This window comes from Typha latifolia, chromosome 1 (assembly GCF_019914945.1).
Source record: "Typha latifolia isolate L0001 chromosome 1, TyphaL0001v2, whole genome shotgun sequence".
NCBI classification, from domain to species: domain Eukaryota; kingdom Viridiplantae; phylum Streptophyta; class Magnoliopsida; order Poales; family Typhaceae; genus Typha; species Typha latifolia.
Window position 1 is genome coordinate 18,763,683 of NC_133086.1, and position 21,817 is coordinate 18,785,499.

At 36.8% G+C, this 21,817-nt stretch overlaps 3 protein-coding genes across 8 annotated transcripts; 2 read left to right on the forward strand and 1 right to left on the reverse strand.

Annotated features, from left to right (window-relative positions):
- Positions 1-6,816: 6,816 nt before the first annotated feature.
- Positions 6,817-12,879, reverse strand: LOC140780270 (F-box protein At5g07670-like). 6 transcript variants are annotated; one of them, XR_012107480.1, is made up of 3 exons: positions 11,682-12,869; positions 7,103-7,227; positions 6,817-6,968 (listed from the first exon to the last, which is right to left on the reverse strand). XR_012107480.1 is itself a non-coding variant. In XM_073125693.1 (2 exons), the coding sequence occupies exon 1, from the start codon at positions 12,820-12,822 to the stop codon at positions 11,728-11,730; it is 1,095 nt and encodes a 364-aa protein (XP_072981794.1). In that variant the 5' UTR covers positions 12,823-12,879; the 3' UTR covers positions 6,817-7,227; positions 11,682-11,727. The 6 variants fall into 6 exon arrangements, 1 of the variants encoding a protein (XP_072981794.1); XR_012107479.1 differs by having other exon boundaries at positions 6,817-7,006; XR_012107478.1 differs by having other exon boundaries at positions 7,050-7,227.
- A 475-nt stretch (positions 12,880-13,354) lies between these two features.
- On the forward strand, positions 13,355-14,275 carry LOC140780536 (uncharacterized). The gene has a single exon (XM_073126162.1). The coding sequence runs from the start codon at positions 13,356-13,358 to the stop codon at positions 14,124-14,126; it is 771 nt and encodes a 256-aa protein (XP_072982263.1). The 5' UTR covers position 13,355; the 3' UTR covers positions 14,127-14,275.
- A 175-nt stretch (positions 14,276-14,450) lies between these two features.
- Positions 14,451-21,736, forward strand: LOC140780535 (uncharacterized). Its single transcript, XM_073126159.1, has 10 exons — positions 14,451-14,792; positions 14,876-14,920; positions 15,733-15,789; positions 16,006-16,075; positions 17,693-17,734; positions 18,538-18,611; positions 19,740-19,810; positions 20,152-20,237; positions 20,386-20,486; positions 21,449-21,736. The coding sequence occupies exons 1-10, from the start codon at positions 14,616-14,618 to the stop codon at positions 21,506-21,508; spliced, it is 783 nt and encodes a 260-aa protein (XP_072982260.1). The 5' UTR covers positions 14,451-14,615; the 3' UTR covers positions 21,509-21,736.
- The last annotated feature ends 81 nt before the right edge of the window (positions 21,737-21,817 follow it).

The window sequence follows — 21,817 nt, forward strand, 5'->3', positions numbered from 1 at the left end:
GAAAGTTTACAATCTCATTTATAATACTAGAAGATTATTCTTCAAAATCTTCTTCTCTTTTTCCTCTTTCTTTATGTTATCTACTCTTCAGGATTCAAACAAAAGAATTTTATGCAAGTACGTACTGAAGCCCAATTTTCTAAGCTCTCTCTCTCTCTCTCTCTCTCTCTCTCTCTCTCTCTCTCTCTCTCTCTCTCTATATGTATATATATATATATATATCGTTATATTTGTATCTCTTTGTCTATATATAATGTGAATGATTAGGATGTTGACTTCTCTTACAGTCATCTTGTTTAATCTCTTCACGACCTATATATTCTCACCTTGCTTTTATAACTTCCCCTAATTAAAGGATTAAACAATTGGTCATCTAATCCTTCGGACATTACTTAAAATTAAAATTTTACCTATTCTTCACATGCATTCACAAGTTTTAAGTATCTCTAAGCCAAATAAACACCAAAAATTCATAGACCCACATCCCCTATGTGTCTATGTAAGCCACTTTCTAGCTAAGGTTATGAGAATTCAACTAGTTGGCCCCATAACCATAAAATAGCTACCCTACTCGAAGGAACCAGATCCGTTTCCAACTCTTTTTTGATTATTCCTCAATATATTATATATATCTAATGTTGAACATTTCTCCTCTCTTTTCTGATTGGTAGTATTGGATCTATTGATCCAGTCGTCTTTCCTTAGTTTAAAATTCTTTCCACGTAAACTTAGAATATTGATTGATTTCTCATGTCCTGAAATATATAAAGTAAGTTTTTAAATCAATTAGTAATATTTAACACTGTATTAGAGAATGTAATGGTTTAAATTTTCACATGAATCTTTTATCATTTAGTTTATGGTCATAATTCTAACTCTTCGTGGTTTGATGAACACACACAAACTTCTAGTTTACAACCATCAGGGGATGTATAAATGTAGGGTTTTATCTGAATGAATACTGTTAATTTACACCATTGGAAAAAGAATAGTGACACGTGTATGTGCCGACCACAACCTATGGAGATTGTTGTCACGTCTCCCTCTCCTTTACCTTTGTGCTAGAGACTCTGCATTTAGACTATGGTAAAATATCTGAAGTATAAAGTTGTGAGATGCCCGTCTTAGCCAATTTATCAGAATTCAAATGCTAAAATAATTGTGGCTAGCTCGATATTTAAGAATATATAATAGAGTAATTTAAGTCTAGTAAATGTTTCATAATGTTTGATTTCATATTGTTCGATTAATTAATTAATAGCTCACCCAACTTTTTTAAAAGCATATTTAATATATTTCTCTTGTCAGCATGGATTCAAACTAATGAAGAAAAAAAGCTGCCCCTCATTCATGGTATAGTGGTGGTGTATTGAATCCTTGGGGTCAAGGTTGTGGCTGTATCCCCTTGCTGTACTATATATAATAACTATACAATCTGATTCATTAGATAAATAATAGTTAGAAACTGCATTGAGATATGTTATGCCTTCCACATGAGCATACGACTATTCATTAACAACATGATTACAATTATACTCAACTAACTAATAAACTCATTTATGCAACATCTAATTCTTGTGCATGTTAGACAAAGTCTGTCTAACACGTTCTATTATCATACGTTCAGATAATGAAAAAAAAAAAACATCCTCATTTGCTGACCATTATTACACTACAATCTCAAGCTTAAGCAGTGATTAAGATGCCATTTAGAAGAAGACTATCAGTCAGATGAATTTATCCTTCTTTCTTTATGATACTACAACCACGTGATGAAGAGATTAGATTTCTGATCGCAGTTTGTCTCTCCAAAATTATACTATATCCTAACAGAAGTATTATACCAACATCAGATAATTTTAACAATACAAGTTGCATCCAATTAAAGAGTAGAAATAACAAATAAATGCTACCGTTATCTCCTTAGAAGAGATCACATGCACCCAAGATTAAAAGACCTGGTCCCCTTCCATGCTTATTAATTAAATTGAAGCCGTTGGGACATTAGAGTTAAAGAACACATCAATTCGACAGCGATTGCTAGATCTCCTAGTATAAGAATCCAAGACGACTTCAATGATCCAATTTTGTAGATCTTTGGATGTTGTCTTGTGTGACAGGCTGTTCCATGACGAGATCATAGTTGGGAGATTTATCTGTCCAGCTAGGGTTTGCCATGGTCATAAATTAATGGGCAGATAACAATCGTTGCACTTGAACAAAATTTAAGCAAGAAAGAGTTAAAACTTTGAGCTTAGTGATGGAAACCCAATTTGAGGTAGCTAGCTTTTCAGACACCTTGTTGTCTAGATGGTTTCTCCATTAACATTGAGCAACATTGAAGTAGTTTTCAGCTTCAGAAATATAAAACTCTAGGTATGATTTTCTACGCCATACTTATTATAATAAAAATGCGGAATGATAACGAGTAAATAAGCAATCTCACACATAAGCTATTTAACATGGAAAAACTCTAAGTCTGAAAAAAATACCATAAATTCAAGCTCAGACCAAATTACTAATAAAACTAATAGAAGCTTATAAGAATAAAATAGGCGTTGTATCGTGAGATCTAACAAACAAAGTTGCCTGTACTTGCATTCAAACTCTCTCCATTATTCCCTAAACTATAATTTAATCTCTTTTCTTAAACCAAACCCATATACTAGGTGATATGGAAAGGAGAGCATAACCATGAATGTTGCTTATAAGCTCTTAAACAAAATGGAGAAAATAGATAAGAGTAATTTAGGTATTTAAGAAATTATTCTTATTATTCTAATAGAATATTTTATAGTTGATATCTATTTATTTGAAAAATGGTTGATGTTACATTGAAGATATAAGAAAAAAAGAGTGATTGAATTACAAAATCCTTAAAAATAGAGTATTCATTGAAATAATAAATATGTGAGGTATTATTTAAAAATATTTCCTATAATAAAATAGTAATAATTTTTTCCAAGGACATCAAATTGTTCAAAAGCTCATTTTTCCTCTGTTGTATTAATTTGCAAATTGCTTATATTAAGCTTTAATCGAATATGCAATATATATTGGCTTTATAACCAAACTCTAACGTACAAGATTAATTAAGATCACCATTGTAGTCTAGTAGTAAAGTTCCACCGATCCATGACAAATACCATGTGTTTAATTCTCACCTTAACATTTCAGGTGATATTTAATAAAATTTTTACTAAAGTATTATATACGCAGGGCTTAAACTAGGAGGGTTGGCCAAGATATTCAACTTATAAATCTTAGAAAATTAGCTCTTGTTTTTACTCTATAATTAGTATACAAGCTAATAATTGGGGTTTCTGACATGAGTCAACTGCGAACTTCCAAGGTCAACATCGATCATGCACACGTGTGAATAGAAGAGGTTTGATCCTTTATAGCTTTATTTTTGGCGGAGAAGGAAAAAGAAGGGAACTTTTTTACAGCCGCAAATCTTGAAGGAGCAAAAGTGGCCACGCTGTCCTTTTCCATGCTAAAGGGCCCCCCCGCAAGGACACGTGTACGTCGTCCCCCATGCCGACAGTCGCTTTCCTATCGACTTTCTCGATGTTTTGGGTCCCGACAACGACTTTCCGACCTCCAGAAGATGACACGTCTCGAGATCCTCTCGCTTGGCCGCTAGTGAAAGTTAAAAGACTCCTTACTCCTCAGTCCTTTTTTTTTATTTATTAATAAGAGCTGAGGGTTCAGCTAAGGTTTACATTGCGGGCTATTCTTTTGTCCAATCTATCAGAATATAATATAGTTTTAAATTCCGGATGAATTAAATCTGAACTATTCTATACAGTTTTAAATTCCGGATGAATTAAATCTGAACTATTCTATACTCTCCCAAGGCTGTCTGTCTCCCTAGTTTGGCTAACCAATTGGCTGCTCTATTCCCTTCTCTGTACGTGTGCAATAACTTAATCCTTTTAAAGAACATCAGCATCTTGCAGCAGTTCTGCAAGGCTCCCCTAAGGCGCCACGGACAACTGTCCTCGCCTCTGAATATCCTAATGACCGACAGAGCATCCGTTTCAACAATCACCTGCTCCCATCTCCCGTATGCTTCTCTTAACCCTATCTGCAGCGCCCATACCTCACTATAGCTAACAGAATCGGCAATGGTCGGCTCCGCTGCTGCCCGCAAAATGTTACCAATCTGAACTATTCCTTTAATTCTTATTATAGAATTAAAGGAAATCACACAAAGGATCGGTACATTAAGGGTTGTATGAATTAAATTTTTTAAGGAAAATACCACTTCTCCCTTAAAAGTAATTTAAGCATATTTATACTCAAAAGTGTAGAAAGGGAATCTACTGCCAATGGACTTTTATCGCCATCAATATATTTATTTAATTGTAGACTTGTAGGTAGACAGTCACAGCAGAACAAGTGACCTTCCAATTAATTGCTACCTTTATTAAGAAGTATGTGGGCGTGCAAAAATGAGAAGAAACTTTATATAATTCATATATTTGCTATGAAGATGAGAACGACCCAATTTTAGTTTTGAGGATAAAATTACAATGCATCTTTTCTTTTCATTTAAAATCTCATTGGTGCACTTTTATTTGTCTAGTTAGCAAACCTTATAGCTTCGTCTAACTTAATTCTAAGACGGATCGTTGAGGCACTCTCAAGTATTGACAATGTACAACGAACTCCACATAATAAATGATTAGGTTGATCACCCTCGGATAAGTTACCATTCTTGTAGGTTTTATTCAATTAATCCTTACCTACAAAAGTTACAATGAGAGAGAGATGGAGAAGCTTTGCCATAGATGTGGGGTCTCTCGATCCTTTACCAACAGAAGCTCCAATAAATAAGTCCTGCTATTTTTTTTAAAAAGGACTATCTGACAAATAAATCTTTTCAACAAATATTTAATGACATATTATCAACTGCAGGTGCAAGGAATCAACTCATAAGCTTTAGTTTTGGAAGAGTGAGAGAACCAAATAATTGAACTCACCTAATACGACAGACATATATTCTCCGTATGCATGGGAACGCCAATAATATCACAAAAAGTTGGTTTTACTCTGCTGCAGGACATGGAATGACTATATTTTACAATAATTATATACAGCAGTTGGTATGGATAATGCACAGGTCTCTGGTATTTAAGTAGATTCTCAATCATCCTCTGCTGATGCATGAACAGTGGAATCTGTGGATGATTACAGCCCAAAATAGTAGACCATGAAGTTATTATTAAAGTGCGACCTAACGTTTGAGAGAGAGATTATTCTCCAGAAAACACTAGTATAAAAAGGAGATCAATAGCTTGGGAAATAAATTGCTATAGCTTGGTACGGACAAAGTGAGTTCATGCAAATCATATTTCCCTTCTCTAGATTCGCAATCATCACCTGCTGAAGAATGCAGCGTGAGGCTTGTTAGGTAATCATAGTTTAGACCATGACAAATTAATCCATGAAATAATTTAATGCCACTTGGTTTCCAATGTGGAAACAAAGCCATCCAGCATCCCAGATATGAAGATTCTGGAGAAAACACTAATATAAGGCAAATGAAGGGAGAACTAATAGTCCAAAACTTCATATCAGTTACATGGATACATGACCTACCATTAGGTCCACAAAATAAACATTGCCTGATAGAGAAAGCAAATGATTCCAGATCTAGACGGAGAAATCACACTTACCCACACTGCTATTAAAAGGACATAAACAAATTGGCACTATTTTTCAGCTGACAAATCTAGGGCCACTTTCGATGTCGTGCTTTCCTTGTTGGATAAAGATATTCCCAGTTTCTTGATCACATCGCTTGCGAAGAAAATGACATGTAACGTTATCATGCATCCTGTTGAGTCTTTGACAATTGGTGCACTCCAACTGTTCCTTAAGCAAGCGCTCTCTCTCTCTCTCTCTCCTTGTGATATATCACAATATTGTAGACAAAATAATCAAAAACTTCCTCTATTTCTTGTTCATGACTAAGATGTACTCAAGATGATATTTGTTTCACGTAACCAGAAGTTGCACACAAAAGTCTAAACTTGTACACAAGAAAAGGAAATTTGGAACGCAAGTAGCTTTCAACAATATTGATGTCATTGAAAATTTCGAGTCGCTTTCAACTTCAGAAAGAATATGCAGACATTTTATGTCAGAAAATTGACTAGTGAATTGATGTATGTACAATGGACACATCATAACTTAAGGCATGGCAAACTAACAGAGGAGAAACATACCAGCTCAGCTAGTCCTAATGAAGCAGAAAGTATACTAGGACAATCCTGGTGTTGGATAATCCAATGTTGCCCTTTTCTTAAATCAGCCATTTTTGTCACTTTTCTATATATCTTCATAACAGTGTGCACCTATTTAGGGATAAACAAAATAATGTTTCTCAGATGATTTCCATATTACTGGATGAGGGAGCCAGAATTCTACAGTACATATCCTTCATTTTGTACCCCAGAACAGCTTTAATTGTTGTGTATGGAACTAACCATAATATGTTCATAGGACATTCTGTCTGACAGTTGTGCAATCTACTCATCGTCTTCTTGTTCAATCCTCATTCGTAATCTTCTGAGAATAATAGAATATGCCAATCTACTCTTATATCTGAGCTGAAATTGCGGCTGCAACACTTGTGTTGATGCTCCATCAAGGAGTCCATTTTCGAAGACCAATAAATTGCTGATAGACTAAGATTAGATGCACTGTCTAACTCATAAGAAATGCTTGAATGTTGCATGCTTTGTGAGCTAACACACATACCTTGTTACAAAATGAGCTGCTCAATCAGGTAAACATTTGAAGAAATTTATACCTGACAAAACTTGCAGATTTATATCCACACTTCTTTTTCAAAATCATCATATACAATGAATCAATGGCCTACTGGATCCATGAGCAATAGTACAGGCTACAGAAAGACATCCATAACAGATCAGATGAACTGTTGGCAAATTATCCTGAAGTTGAGTTGATGTTTAAATCAGTCTTAACAATTCTGAAAGAAATGAAACTATGAGTGATGTGTTATAAATAGTAACCGTAGATAGACTTGCAGCAGCAGCAGCAGCAGCAGATAAGTTCAGAAACTCACGATTAATCAAGACCTCGATTGCATGATCTGCACTTGTGACCTTCCAAAACACCAAAAGAACAAATCTCTTTCTTTCTACTCTCAATGGCAATGCTTATGAACTTCCTGAGAACTACTGGAGTTTACTGATACAAGAACAACAGACAGGTAAGAAAGCTTGTCCTCATTGTACAACTGAAGAATGTAACTTTTGGATTACTTTAACCAGTTAAAGGATTTAATAACAAACTGAGTAACATGGTAATTTGCATATTCTCATTTAGTCATATTTTCTGTTTAATCTTTTAATTCACTAGCATAATTAACCAGGATAAAAGTTATCAAAGGATTAGAAGTTTAATATGGAGATAGATCAGATCCCCTATTCCCTTATCCCCAGACTGGGCTATGACCAACTTAGGTTGTGCAACAAAGACCTCATCATCATCAAGGTAGATTATGAGCCAAATAGTGTATACTCAAGATTTCTACTTATTTTTCCTGTCTATTTCAATAAGAAGCTCTCGACAATATTACTAGAGGTTACAAGTTCCCATTACATTACTAGTGGATCAATGTTGTAAGGGGAACATCATTCAACAAGCATGTCAAAAGTATCAAAAGTAATACTAAAAAGAGAACACACTAGGGTTATCTATCTTCAACAAATCCTCCTAGTTTTCCTAATTTTTTGCCATATGTGAGATCAGTTCATCCACTAGACCATCCTTTTTTTTTGGCAAATCTTGGACCACATAATTGAGCTCTTCCAATGAACTTCCCATTTTGGCATGCTGCCTTTCCCTTTGGGTGGAGATGAAGTCATTAAACATCTATTCTCAAAAAAAGAAAAAAAAAGCATGTTAAATTAAACTACTCTTTCCATTATAAGATTAAGATAGCATTTGATTGATATATGGAAGTACTTATTCATGACTTAGGCCTCTTATACATGATTTGCAAACAAACACCTACTTATACACATTTTATTCAAACCTTGTATGAAGTAGGCCGCATAATAGTTTATGCACGAAATTTCTACCACTGGTGGAGGAGTGTGATAAAATTTGTTATCAATTTACCCCTCTACATTTTTTAAAATAATGAACATGTTTTATAAAATGATAAATATAATATCTTACTATAGACTAATAAATATTATTATAAAATATGAATAAAAACAATATATTGTAGAAAGATAATACACCCTTTATCAAAATAACCTTTTTAGCATTTTCTTAAGCACAAAAATACCAAATGTAATTATCTATTTATTATTATATAAAGTATATTTCACGGTCATAATTTTGAAATAGTTTTATATTATCATATATATATTCTATTGATAGTATGATATCTAATAATTGTATTATATAAATAAATTTTTATTAGTTCAATTATAATTTAATATATTAGAATTAACATCATCTCGGTATCCAAGGTGATTATCATTGTGCCAAGTCAAACACTAAAATTTGCAAGGTAATCTTTGATGGTTTCATCACGTCTTCTAGGATGGCTTCAACTCTGTCTTTTCATCTGCTGCATCATCAAAGTCCGAATCAGCTATGAGGATGAATAATTATTCTCCTTTACAATAGTGTCTACAAAAAAATCTCGTCACATTTAAAGCACAACCCATATTCTCTTTTCTTCCGCATCTGCTCATAAGTCAAATGCCAAAAATTATTACTTGACAGAGTTGCAAGTTGAATTGCACCTATCGGCTAAGCCTCTGTCGATGTCGGCGTCAACCCCAAGTTCTTGTTGTCCCGACCAGCATCGGAATTGACCTTGCAGTTGGTGCAAAAGCCATAGACAACCTTGCATCCGCCTCTCCTCACCAGTCGATCCTCGTGCATCTGTACCAAGTCTATGGCATGAGCTATTATCTAAGGCTTGAAAGATTTCACTTCTAGTTATATTTCCTTCCAACCCAACAACGTCAACTCTGACCATTCATAAACTCTCAAGGTTAGTTTCTCGAAGTTGTTTTGATATTCATTGACAATTTTCTTTTGCTACAATTTCTTTAAGGCTTTATTGAGATGACCCATACTTTGACATTATCTCCCAAGTAAACTCCGACTAATCTACTAATACGTACATTGTTTTAAACTACTAAAACCATTGTAGAGCCTCATCTTGCAGGTGTAACGCAGCAAACCTAATCCTCTCCGCTAGTTGTATTCTTTGGTAGGCTAAGAATTGTGCTACTTCGAATATCCACCCTAGTTTATCTTCCCCTCAGAATTTTGGAAAGTCCAAGCAAGTGATTCGAGGCTAAATCTCTTAATTTGGGAGCCCTTAATTACCCTAGTTAGTGTGATTGCCAGCCTACCCCCCAATCAAGTCAGCATTTCCACAAAACATAACATTTGCTCCTTTAACTTGTCAATATTATTATTTATTGCTAGTATAGTTTTCCCCAAGTTCCAATTGCTTCTTTGCTTGTTGATGAAGAGTTACTTCCAATGCATGGTATTCGACTAATGTTGCATTGTGTCTTCAACATCCTCCATGACCTTGTGGGTAGTTAAATAATGGATTTTAGTCAATCGACAACAAAAGCTCTAATATCAATTGATAGGATCTAACCCGACAAATCTATCAAGTAATACCATAACAGTTCTTATGGACAAAAAAGGGAGAATAAATTAAAAAAACCCTAGCCTCCAGGCTAAGTCGGCCGACCTAAGAGAAAAGAGATAAAGACGAAGAAAATACTATATTACTTATCAAACTCAAGTAAAATAGCCTATAAATAGTATTCCAATTAGATTAATTTCTTAAAGAAAGAAAATAAACCCTAAAACAAATGAATTTTTTAGAATAAACTAATTTAAATAACAATCTGGTTGTTGGCTATTCGAATGGCTAGGAGGCCCATTTGAAAGGATCAGTGAACTTCACTCGCCGAACAAAACATCCTGAACATGTTCGAACGCATCGGCAAGCCTAGCCGAGCATTTGAATGTTTAACCAAACATTCAAAAGGCCAACCCATTTTCTATTCATTCAACACAACTAACTCCTTCATTCCTTCCTATCCTTTACACATTCTAAATATAACACAAAGATGTTCTCCTACTAACAAGCAGAAGGAAATGAACTGCACACAAGAGCTACTGCAAGTCTACCAATATAATATTTTCAAGTTGCGAAATGTTTTCCTACTAAAAAGCAGAAGGACATGGCTTGTAGAGAAAACTAGACTATTTTGAAGATAAAATACCCCAACTTAAATAACTCTATCATAAGTAATGTATTGAAAGACGCTTGCGGATGGTGGATGGCGGACGGTCACCCCGCCGCCTAGTGCCAAGACAGTTTAGTATTTTTAATATATAAAAAAATAAAAAATAAAAAATATCTATTAATATCATCATTACATTTTTTATTAATACATTTAAAATGAATAAAAATGGGTCTAGTGCATGCCAGCTAATGGCCATTTAGTCAAAGTGGTGCATGCTAGGCTGCCACATAGCAAGGAAGGGAGAAAGAAGAGTGGCATTTGTCTTCTTTTCTTCTTTCAATCTATCACTAGTAATTTCAAGCATCATATAGCAAGGAAGAGAGAGGGAAGGCGATCACTCATCGTCATCGACGCCGAGAGTGAAAGGGAGAAAATAAAGAAGAAAGAGAAGAGGAAAAGAGAAGAAAGCCTACTGTCGCTCCCGCTGTCGCTACTGCTTTCGCTTGTTGCCGTCGCTCAAGAAAGGTGGGAGAGGAAGATGAGAGATCGATCGGGTATTTGGGTTAGGGCTAGCAACTATTTTTTTTTAATTAGTCACTATCCATTGAGTATTCTAACCTTAGTCGCTATGACAAAAAAAATAATTGTGATAAAAAAAATTTCATAATTGTGAGGCAAGACAGAATCATAAATTAGAAAAGATTCATAATGAAGAGGCAAGATAATTGTGAGGTACGTAAAATATAAGGGAAAGTAGAGAAGAGAACACGAGAAGGTAACTATTTTGAAGCACATTGGTTAACGGATAGCAACTGCAACAATAAGAAGTGATCGTTATTTTACCTTATAGGCTTATACAACAACCAAAAGGTGCCATAGCTAAATATATGTTTTGGGTTTCATTCGAGAACACAATCACTTCTTCAATATTAACTGGTGAGACAAACAACTCAAAGTTGTATTAACTTGTATGACAAAGCCTGATATGAAGAAAGATGTGTAATAAGAGCAAACTGATGACAAAAATAAAAACCAAAAAGATCATCCTAGCATTTATTTACCACCACAATGCCAAAAAGATCATCCCACCACAATGCCACAAGTTAATGGAAACCTTATGAAGACATTTATTTACAAGAGTGAATCTTAATGTGTATTGTTACTTTGTTAGAATAGCATTACCTACACTCTGAATGTTACAACCAGGCAAAAATATCAGAAGTACATCCCATGAAAAGGTACTCCATTGATCCAAGTCATAAAGAGAGCTCTACTATGCAGCATGCACAAAGTCATCCTGATTTTTTGAAAAGTAGAAAAGGATCCAACTCATGGATACTAAAGATTAGCAAATTAGCAAGATAAACACGAAAGGGGGAGAAAAGGTTAGATGCATCGCACCTTAGGAGTTAGCTCCAGAACGATCCCAAACCAAGGGATCGAAATGTCAAAGCCAACCTATCCTGCACACGCCGCTAAGCCTCTCATACACCGAAGACGACATCCACCCCCTAAGAACGCGGTCCAACCCTACATACCTCAAAGTCGGACACCCGGACACGACCACCGCAACATCATCCACAGTGAGATTGTAACAAGAAGCCAACACGAGTATCTCCAATGACCCATGTCCCGAAAATGCACGGATCCCTGCTCCAGTTATAAGCTCACACCCCGTCACGTCGAGCTCCACCAGATACTGGCAGTCCCGCGCCAGAGCAAGGACAGCGGCATCCGACAGATTGATCAGCCATTTAACACTCAATCTCCTAAGGCTGGAAACAGAAGCAATAGCAACAATTCCAGCATCAGTCACCTTCGGGCCGCATTCCGCCAAGTCCAACTCTTGCAAGAAAGACAATTTCCGCAACGACGTCACACCGTTATCCGAAATCCTATCACACTCGGATAAATCAAGCCTCCTAATACTCCTCGACAACAACGGTCCATTCGACAAAGAAGCTAAACCTGAATCCGTCACTAAAGAACACCCATGAAGACATAACACGGATAAAGAACTCACCGCCCCGATCGCGCCAAGCGCCTCGTCGGTGATCCTACTACACCACGAGAGATCAAGCACTGTTAAATTCTTCGCCAAGCTCACAAGTGAGGCGATACCGGAATCACCAATCCCCTTCCTTCTCCTCATGAACACCTTCGTCAACCTCCGGCACCCGGCCGCGACGGCGCGCAAGCCGTCGTCGCCGAAGTCTTCATCCAATCTAATGTCGTCGAAGGATTCGAGGCCGGATCGGGTCTGGTGGAGGTTCAAATTTAGGGTTTTGAGGGCAGGGCAGGTGTGGGCGAGGAGATCGAGGTTGGGATCGGAGACGCGGCTGCAGGATTCGAAGGTGGTGAGATTGGGGAAGCGGGGGAGGAACGAAGGGAGGAATTGGGGATCGAGGAGGCGGAGGAAGGAGCGGGTGAGGCCTTCGGCTCGAGCCCATTGCTTGCTAACCTCGGAGCAAGACTTGCGGTCTCGGGAATCGGAGACGCGGCGAAGTATCGAGTAGAGCTCATCGTCTCCGAGCATGTCCATGGCGATAGGTTGGATTCGGATCTCGATTTGGATTTTGGACTCGGTACAGGCAGTGGAGCAGTTGTGTTTCGTGTTTGGGCTGGTCTTGCTAAGTAATGCTGGGCCTGGACTCAAGCCGAACAACTTGGTGGGCTCCATCGGGCCTTCTTGGGCCCAAGCCTGACCAAGAGAAGGAATAGAGACATTGTAAGGGAGATTTGCGTTAATTAAACAGTTTTTAATAACTGATCTGCTGTCCTCCAAAGTCCAAACTGCAAGTACCTCCTAAGTACGTATTAACAGCATTCACAAACATAACTTACAGTAATATATGAAAAATGGCTATGACTGACAATATGTCTCTCTCAAAAATATGCAACTGTTTTACGATATCTGCTCCCTTATACTTGGAATAGATTGTAAGGACAGTCTTGGTGCAACCCAAACGTGTCTTAAATCCAAAGCAACTACGCTTGCTTCCCTTTATTATTCATCCCCTCGATCACTCAACGTATCCCAAAAACTTTTCCCCTCCCTTCCATCTACAAAACCCCATGCAAACTACACCCAATCGATCGATCGCATCCGTACGTACGTATCCACCACCCATGGCGGAGTCCGTCGGTTCCAACTTCCCGCCACCATCTCTCACCACCACCACGACATCGACCTCGGCCTCCGCCGTCGCTGACCGCATAATCCGAGCCCTGCGTCACCCCCTCCGCCTCCTCCACCGCTCCAACGCCGACTTTTTCGTCCTCGGCGCTACCGGCAACGTCTACGTCGTCACCCTCTCCGCCTCCCCCTCCTGCACGTGCCCCGACCGCGCCGCCACCTGCAAGCACGTGCTCTTCGTCCTCCTCCGCGTCCTCGGCCTCTCCCTCGACGACGCCTGCGTGTGGCGCCGGAGCCTGCGGCCCTGCGAGCTCGCCCGCCTCCTCGCCACCCCGACGGCTGCGGCGGCGCACGTGGCGGCGGGGCGAAGGGCCCGCGAGAGGTTCCACGAGGTGTTCTCACGCGCGGGTCACGCGAGGACGGGGGAGGAGAGGGCCAGGGTGAGGGAGGGCGACGTGTGCCCTGTGTGCCTGGAGGAGATGGGTGGAGGAGGAGGGAAGCTGGTGACGTGCGGCACGTGCGGGAACTCGGTGCACGGGGAGTGCCACGTTAGGTGGAGGAGGAGCCGGGGGAGGAGGGGGGCGAGCTGCGTGGTGTGCCGGGCGAGGTGGAGGGAGAGGAGGGAGCACGAGCGCTACGTCAACCTCGCGCCGTACGTTAGCGACGAGGATGACGTGGCGGATGGTGGGGCCAGCTTGTGCGCAGGATAATAATTAGATCGCGACTTCAACGTTGTTAGAATGTGTGCGGACATAGATGTGTTAGATTAAGTGTATAATGTATATATTTGTCAGAAATTTAACTCATAAACTGACGCGCCACAAACAACACATTGACTAAATTAATCTCCGGATTATTTATTTTTCATTTGCACAAATTTTTCTTTGTTTTTAGGAGTGGAGGGGATTTGTTTATACTTTGCATAATTCTAACAAGAACGAGATGGAAGCTGCCGTGTTCCATCCAACCTACCTGGCTTTGTGGCCAGCTCTCCTCACTCCATTTTGTTGTAATTTACCTCCAACTGTCGAGAAGACAAAACTAGAAAGAAAGAAAGGAACCAAAAAAAAAAACGCATGTAGTCCATGTAGTATATATACTGATACACTACTGATACGGGAAGTGAAAGTATCCACAATATAGTCAGAAAAAAGGGGGTAATTTGCAAAAGCAAGCAAAAGAACAGGGGGAATTTGGATATGGAGGCGGCGGATCCAGCGACGGTGAATGGCAAGATCCAGCGCCGTCATCCTTTCCCATGGCTGGACTTGATGGCGACGGAGCCCTTCTACCTCTTGCACCTCCTCGCCTTCTTCTCCTACTTCGCCGCCCGCAGCTCAGTCTCTCCCGATCTCTCCCATAGCCTCCTCCGTCGGGTAAACGGATCTCTCGCCATCTCCTTCTTCTTCGATTCGGATTCTATCGATCTTGACTTGTTTTCGCTTTCGGATGCGCACAGGAAATCCAGGCGATCCTTGCTTTCTTAGTGCTGGTAGCAGTGAAGGTATGGTGGTAAAGATCCTCACTGTTATCTTGCACGATTATGAGTTATGACAAAAATCTCAAATGTTTTGTTTAAACAGTATTTTATATGTTTGTTAACTTCGAATCTAAAACTTAGATGGTTTAATTAGCTACATTTACTTTTATAAGAGGAAGAATCATGAAAGAGAAATGTATTATCCGCTGGATGTCGTTTAATTAGGGAAAGACTGGTGTAAAGAGAATTAGGCAGTGCAGAACAATCAAATGATTCAAATAATAGTTGTCAGCGGACGAATCCGCTATCACGAGTGTCAGTATGTTTGTCCAAAGATGTTTTGTGAGCATTGAGGCAATGAAGCTTTACTTTGTGGGAAAGAAAGAAATGGAGTTGGCTGTGTATATTTTAAGAGCACTATCAAGAGTGTAGTGGCAAATCTTCCAGTGCACATATTGATAAGTGTCTAAGAATGAAGACGACTCTATCTCTTTACAATTTATCAAGAGTTATGATTTACTCCATCTCTGTCATTCAATTGTTTATGTAGTAGGGTGAGGTATGTGAGTTTCTATGATTTTTATTAAGATAATATGATTTTCTCAATAACTCTTCTGATGGTTTAAGTAAGAAGCCGAGGTAGGTGAGTCTTACAATCTATAAGAATTGTGACTTACTCCATTCTTTCATCGGATGGTTTATGTATGATATATTGATAGGTGAAAGTGAAGATAGAACCTCCAACATTTAAGGACCACCCTCAAATTTGCACTGCCTTATTCAAATAATTACAATTAATTTTTTTAATGTCAATCCTATTTATAAATGCTGAACAGATTGTCAAGGAAGAAACTTGGGAGGCCTTCATTGCTAATGTGATACTCTATGCAAAGGTATTCTCAATTTTCATTCTAGGATGATTATCTTGAGAATTTCTTTTTGTTTGTTTCTTCATTTTTCTCTCTTGTAGTTTTATTTTCAGTGGTATTTTCTCCTGCTGATGATTCCTAAAGTTTAAATTGTTGCAAATAGTATGAAGACTTTGTTCTCTCTTCGTGATTCTCTAATTCCAAATTACTATGACCTGTGACATACTCCTTGGATTTCAGGGTTTCCTGTTGGCCGTTACTTTAGTCATCGACTATCACTTGGCCCTCTATTATTTAGTGGGTTTTCTTGGTATGTGATCCTTTACATATTACCTTTTTAACTGTTGAAGTTAGTTTAAAGTACCACTTATCCATAGACAAACTATATATAAACTACTTTGGATGCTTCTTACATCGGAAGAGCAAGGTCATTATGTGATATTTCATGACAACCTTTGTTTTCCAACAAACCCCAATATAACAACCAAAAAGTATGACCTTTCATATTCTTACTCTGTATCCTGAGTTACATTAATTTGTCTGGTATTTACTCTTGTAATTGCTATGTGTTTCTAGGATTGAATGATAATGGTGGTTTTTCTAGGTATTTCTTGTTTTTCGTTAGAATGTACTTTACTACTTAAAAGTAGATAGTTATATAGAACATGGAGAGTGTTGGCTTGGAATTCGAATTGCCTAGTCAAGTTAAGTGCAAGAAGTTATTCACAGAAATGGGATCATCAAAATCTGGCCAAAAAGAAGATGTTGCACTCATTGTGGAGGCTAGAGCGAGCCTTTATTTATTTATTTTTTGACAACTTTACTATCCCCTCAACTTTATCTACTATCTTTCCAAGAACAAAGTCATAAAGATGATAATCAATGTCTTCACCAATTATGTTATTGTTGTAACTATTAATCAAAATAAGAAAAGCTAATAGTATTTAACCAACAATTTATTTAGTGAAACTCCATTATAGAAATAGGAAAAGATGCTATTGGGCATTGCAAATGGTCTTGAAATGCTCATCTTCTTATATTCATGTGTTGTACTTTTATTGAAGTTCCCTACCTTTGACAATTAGTGTGAGCGGAGATCTGTAAAAATATATGAAAAAGAGAAAGCAAGTGGATAATTCCCAATAATTAAGGAGAAAAAAGGAAATTTATTCATGATGAAAATTATAGTTCATATAGGGGCTACCTTTATGGAAATGACAAAATGGCTCGAACATGAGAATAGAAGGTATAATCCAAGTCCTTTAGTCATTTAGCTAGTCACAGCATGACAATCTCCTATAAAATGTACAGCTGCAAAAATTTTATGGGTTGTGCAGTCATAACAACTGGACTAATGGTTTAAATTTTCGTTCAAAACTGAGACGTTTCAGTGAAAAGTTTCATGATTTAGTTCTATTGGATGCGAAAGTGCCCCAAAACTAGCATCCAATCCAAAAAAATCCTAGTAACAATTTATTTAATGTATGTTAAATTCTTAGCTGGATTTGACTTGAATTCAGTTCGCACCTAACTCAATATTAACCTCATTACATAAGTGTTATTAGATTATGTCTAATGCAGTGAAAAATAAGATAAAAAAGACTATTTATTAAAAGAAGTCTGAAATTGATACAATGAAACTAGAATTGAAACCAACCAAAATTGATCAAATATTTCTTCTTCTTTTTGACCAAGTTGAACCCAAAGCCAAAATCGAAACTTTGAACTATAGTCTGGCCTACAAAGTGGTAGCTAAATTCTTTTGGATCCAAAAATATCCATAATTAGACTCTTGAATGCATGACTTTCTTTAACTGATCTAGTGTTGAGCATGTCTTCCTTAAGTTTATTTTGGCAGTGTTTAGGTGTTGTCTTTCTATTTTGAAATACTCTAATTGCATTTGCTCTCTATTTCATTCTCTTGCAGTAATATATGCTGTAAGTCAGCAACCACCTTATGATGGTCTCGGTAAAGTTCATACCTCTGTTCACTTTATTAAGAGCACTAATTAGTTTTATTATATGCTTATACTTGATACCTGTCGAGTTAAATGTTGTGCTGCACATTTTTCCTAAGAGGCAAATGATAAAGCTTATGCTATTTTGGAATTCATAATTTTTATGCTTTTATTCACAATGGATAAGGAAAATTACTACCCATACAAGTATTTCCATAAATATATGCAGTATGAACCTGTGACATGTATTGTGTATGCTTGCATATGTAGTTATAACTATGCCAATAAATGTGCATATGTAGTTTTTTTTATCATTGATCCTGTCAGGATCCACAGAATTTTGGAAAACATTAAATATTATCCTTTATTATAAATTTATAATTGTTGATTAAAGAACATTTCAACATTGTGCAATCCTATCCTGCTAGAACTTCCCATGTTTTCTCCTTTTTATTTTCTTCGTGCATTGCAGCTAACTTAAAAGCTTTTACTCTACATTAGATTTCTCTGCCTGAATTTTAAATATAAGCACTAGAAAGCTGAAAATCTTAGGTTGATTGTGGTTGGTTTTGATCAATCAATTGGTAGTCCATCCATAACTAAGTAAGCTAGTTCTTAGTATAGCTGTTTTGACACAAATATTCCCTCTTCTTGCTTGAAGAGTAACTTCGTCAACCAATTAAGCATCAGACTTTTTCTTATTCTAACTTGGTGGTAACAATGTTTCTACAGGTTAGTATGCAAGAATAGCTGATACATTTGTTGTGGTAGTTTTCTTATTTTTTTTCTTTTTTTTTCTTTTTGACTTCTTTAGGTGACGCAAATTATTTAACCCCATTACAGTTGGAAAGTTTACTGACGGAAGGGACTACTACAAGATTTTGGCTGGTAACTTCTAGATGCTTAATTGCTTATTTTCTTGACTTTCTTTCATCCATTCCTTTTAGGATTCATTTTGACACAATGTAATTAAAATCTTCTTGTGGTTAGGCACTTAGGCTATAAGAGTGTAAGAACTAAGAATATGTGCCCTTTGCTAAATCTCAGTACAAATCATATAGGTTGTCTCTCTATATGACCTTAAACTGCATTGTTAACAAGATTGGCCCTTCTAGAATGTTAACTAGTTAAAAATATTGCCATCCATTCTATGCACCTCTTTATCTCATGTTGCACTACTAGTGATTCTCATTGGCTTAGAAAATTTTAAATGAAAGCAACACCAAAATTTTAGTTAAATCATATGCTGATAGTTAAACTGACCCATATAGTGGAAGAGGTTTTTTTGTTATACTAACATTTTTTTTTTGAAAGAAAACATGTTATACTAACATGTTAAATATAATTTTTTCCTGTTGAATTGGTCCTCTGACTAAATATTTATTCTATTTGCCATTGTCTTATCATTAACTTGAGCTATAATAGAGTCCCAAACACACTGACATTGTTTTTAACTTTTTACGCCCTACCACCATGCGCTTTTCTTGCCTAGATATCATCAGCAGAAATTTGAAAAAGTTCATGATGCATTGACAGTGGACTGTTAAAATGTGCATTGGTTGCTGGATCTCTTTCAGTTGTGTTTTGTTTTATGGCTAATTGTAAATTCAATTCGCTAGTAACCTTTAATATAAATGTTATTGTTCATTAATTTTAAGCCTGCTGAACTGATTATCTTCCTAGCTCTGTTCCATCCAGCTGTCATCCTATGTCCTGATAATTGTACACATAGGTACTTTGTGATCCATACTAGTGCAGTAGATATTGGCACATATTCCAACTATTGTGAGCTGAAATGGGTAAACTGATCTTTTAGGCATCCACTCAGGTCATTGTTGTACTTTAAGTGGCTGCATTTATTCCAGGATGATTATTTTACAAAACCAGATGAGAGACAGTCACTTTCATTAATTAGCTTTTTTAGGTTTGACTTGAGCATAGTTTATTTCGTAGAAAACATTGCCTTTTCCTTTATGTTATGATTTATGGAGAGGTCAATGTTTTAGTGTTTAACAGGTTGAATTTCGGGCAGTGTGCTCATCAGCATGTATACAAACCAGCCGTGTTTTCCCTGATCTCTCCACCATGTACGTATTTTATCCTATCCATAATGATTGATTTCAATGTCATGTTGTGCATATACCTGTTTTTCATAAACTATGACATGTATCTTTTTTTTGGGGGGGGGGGGGGGGGAATGTATCTTCTGCCACAAACTATTCTTCTATGTTTTGAGTACATGGTAAGGCCGCAATACACTTTTAGGATTTCATTTCATGAAAAGTATTATAAAAATATCTTCAACTATGTGTTGAGTTCTTCTGGTAAATAATACGTAATTAATGTCAGCTTTCTTTCTTTATCATTTTCATCTTTGGAGACATTGGATTTAGTACTTATTATACATGCTCATATTTCATTTGTGCAGATACTCAAATAAAAAAATCTCTTTTGGTATAGTTGATCTTGGGCACTTCCCAAATGTTGCAGAGAAGTTTGGAATATCTTTATGGGGTAACTTATGATTACTTTAAAAAAGCATACTTTACTTTCTTTTCTATTTGACTTACTGTGCATGTATCTTAGTCACATGTGGTTTTAGTGATAAAATATCATTTTATGCTAACATTTGATCCTTTTGATTTTGAATATTCATTAACAGGTCAGCTTCCAACATACATTTTATTTGACAAGGCAACAGAAGTTACTCGGTATCCCGAAATTACTAGTGAATCAAAAGTATTCTTGCCTGCTATTACCAAGGTTCTTCCCATTAAACTTAAGTTTTGGTTACAGCTAGTGAGATATAGTGTTAGATATGGTATTTTTCTGAAATGGGGTCATTTTTACTGTTTCAAATTTGGGCAAATAATTGATCAGATTATAGTAGATTAAAAATGAATGAAATTGTAAGAAAACCTTGTTATTTGGTACATTTTTTTGAAGGACATAAAATATGCCCAAGAAAGAAATCAAGACTCTTAATATATTGTATTAAGAACATATATCCGTATATTTCTAATAAAATCATTAATTTGGTCAAGAGAGAGTTTGTTTGACCATTTGAGAACCATTGACCTGAATTCATAATTTTTAAAATCAAGCAGTGCAGTTGAAAGGAAGGTGGAAGAAAAAGGAGCTGTATATATAGAATATGTCATTTGTCACTCACCATTAATCTTGTAATGACTTCGCAGGAATCAAAACGTACAACTGGAACTTCTTTTGTTAGATAAATTTGTGTATGCCATGTGATAAGTTTCCCACTCTTGGATTATTTTTGCTTATATAAGTCCCTGGAGGGGCAAAGTACAGGCCAAAGCTATTCATTTTTCATGATTCTGATGTTCTTTTGTCATACTCAAGAATTGAGATGTTTTATTCAATCAGAAATGCGCAGAAAGGTTAATCACAGTTAAAATTGAATAGCTATGTATAACAATGGAGAAAACTCCTTTTGATATCAGTTATCTATTTAGACAACCGCTTCCACTCCCTTTTAGGATCCTTTATTATGTAAGAAAAAGCTGATGTAAAATGGAACTTGGTCGTGGCAATTTTGGATGTATCATTTCTCATTTGTGGTTGAACTCCTTGTTTAATCTTAGAATGAGGGACATCCGATTCTTCTTTTCACACTGTTGGAAACCTTCGCAGATAAATTTTTACTATGATAAATTTGCTTATCCTAGATAAATTTCTGTGTTCTCTTTCCTACTCTGCAGAAGCTCCTCTGCCAACACTTCGAGCTTGACAGGAGGCTGATTCAATACATATCCAGTTAGTAGTACAGCTTTATAATGATCGGAGACTTACAGCTTAATTCATTCATCTTCATGTTAACTCTTATCTCATGAAATGTTGTGTAAACACGTGTGATTGATATGGAACATAGATATGGTTTCAAGAGAAGCTGGTGAGGTTCAGTGTAATATATGTCACAATGTCATAAGCGTTCTTTTCTTTCTTTTTTTCCTTTTAATATCACTCCTTATGGACCACTGTTAGCTTCATTTCTCATGCTAACATAAAATTTGGTCACTTAAACTGATATTTGTTGATCTAACTTCCGAAATGATCATTCCATTAGCAAT

Bases quoted from the DNA above. Each gene is read 5' to 3' on its own strand.
- LOC140780535 (XM_073126159.1), top strand. From the start codon at position 14,616: ATGGAGGCGGCGGATCCAGCGACGGTGAATGGCAAGATCCAGCGCCGT. The intron at 14,793-14,875 runs GTAAACGGATCT...GGATGCGCACAG, and splicing joins CCCATAGCCTCCTCCGTCGG to GAAATCCAGGCGATCCTTGC. The intron at 19,811-20,151 runs GTACGTATTTTA...TCATTTGTGCAG, and splicing joins TTCCCTGATCTCTCCACCAT to ATACTCAAATAAAAAAATCT.
- LOC140780536 (XM_073126162.1), top strand. From the start codon at position 13,356: ATGCAAACTACACCCAATCGATCGATCGCATCCGTACGTACGTATCCA.
- LOC140780270 (XM_073125693.1), bottom strand. From the start codon at position 12,822: ATGGACATGCTCGGAGACGATGAGCTCTACTCGATACTTCGCCGCGTC.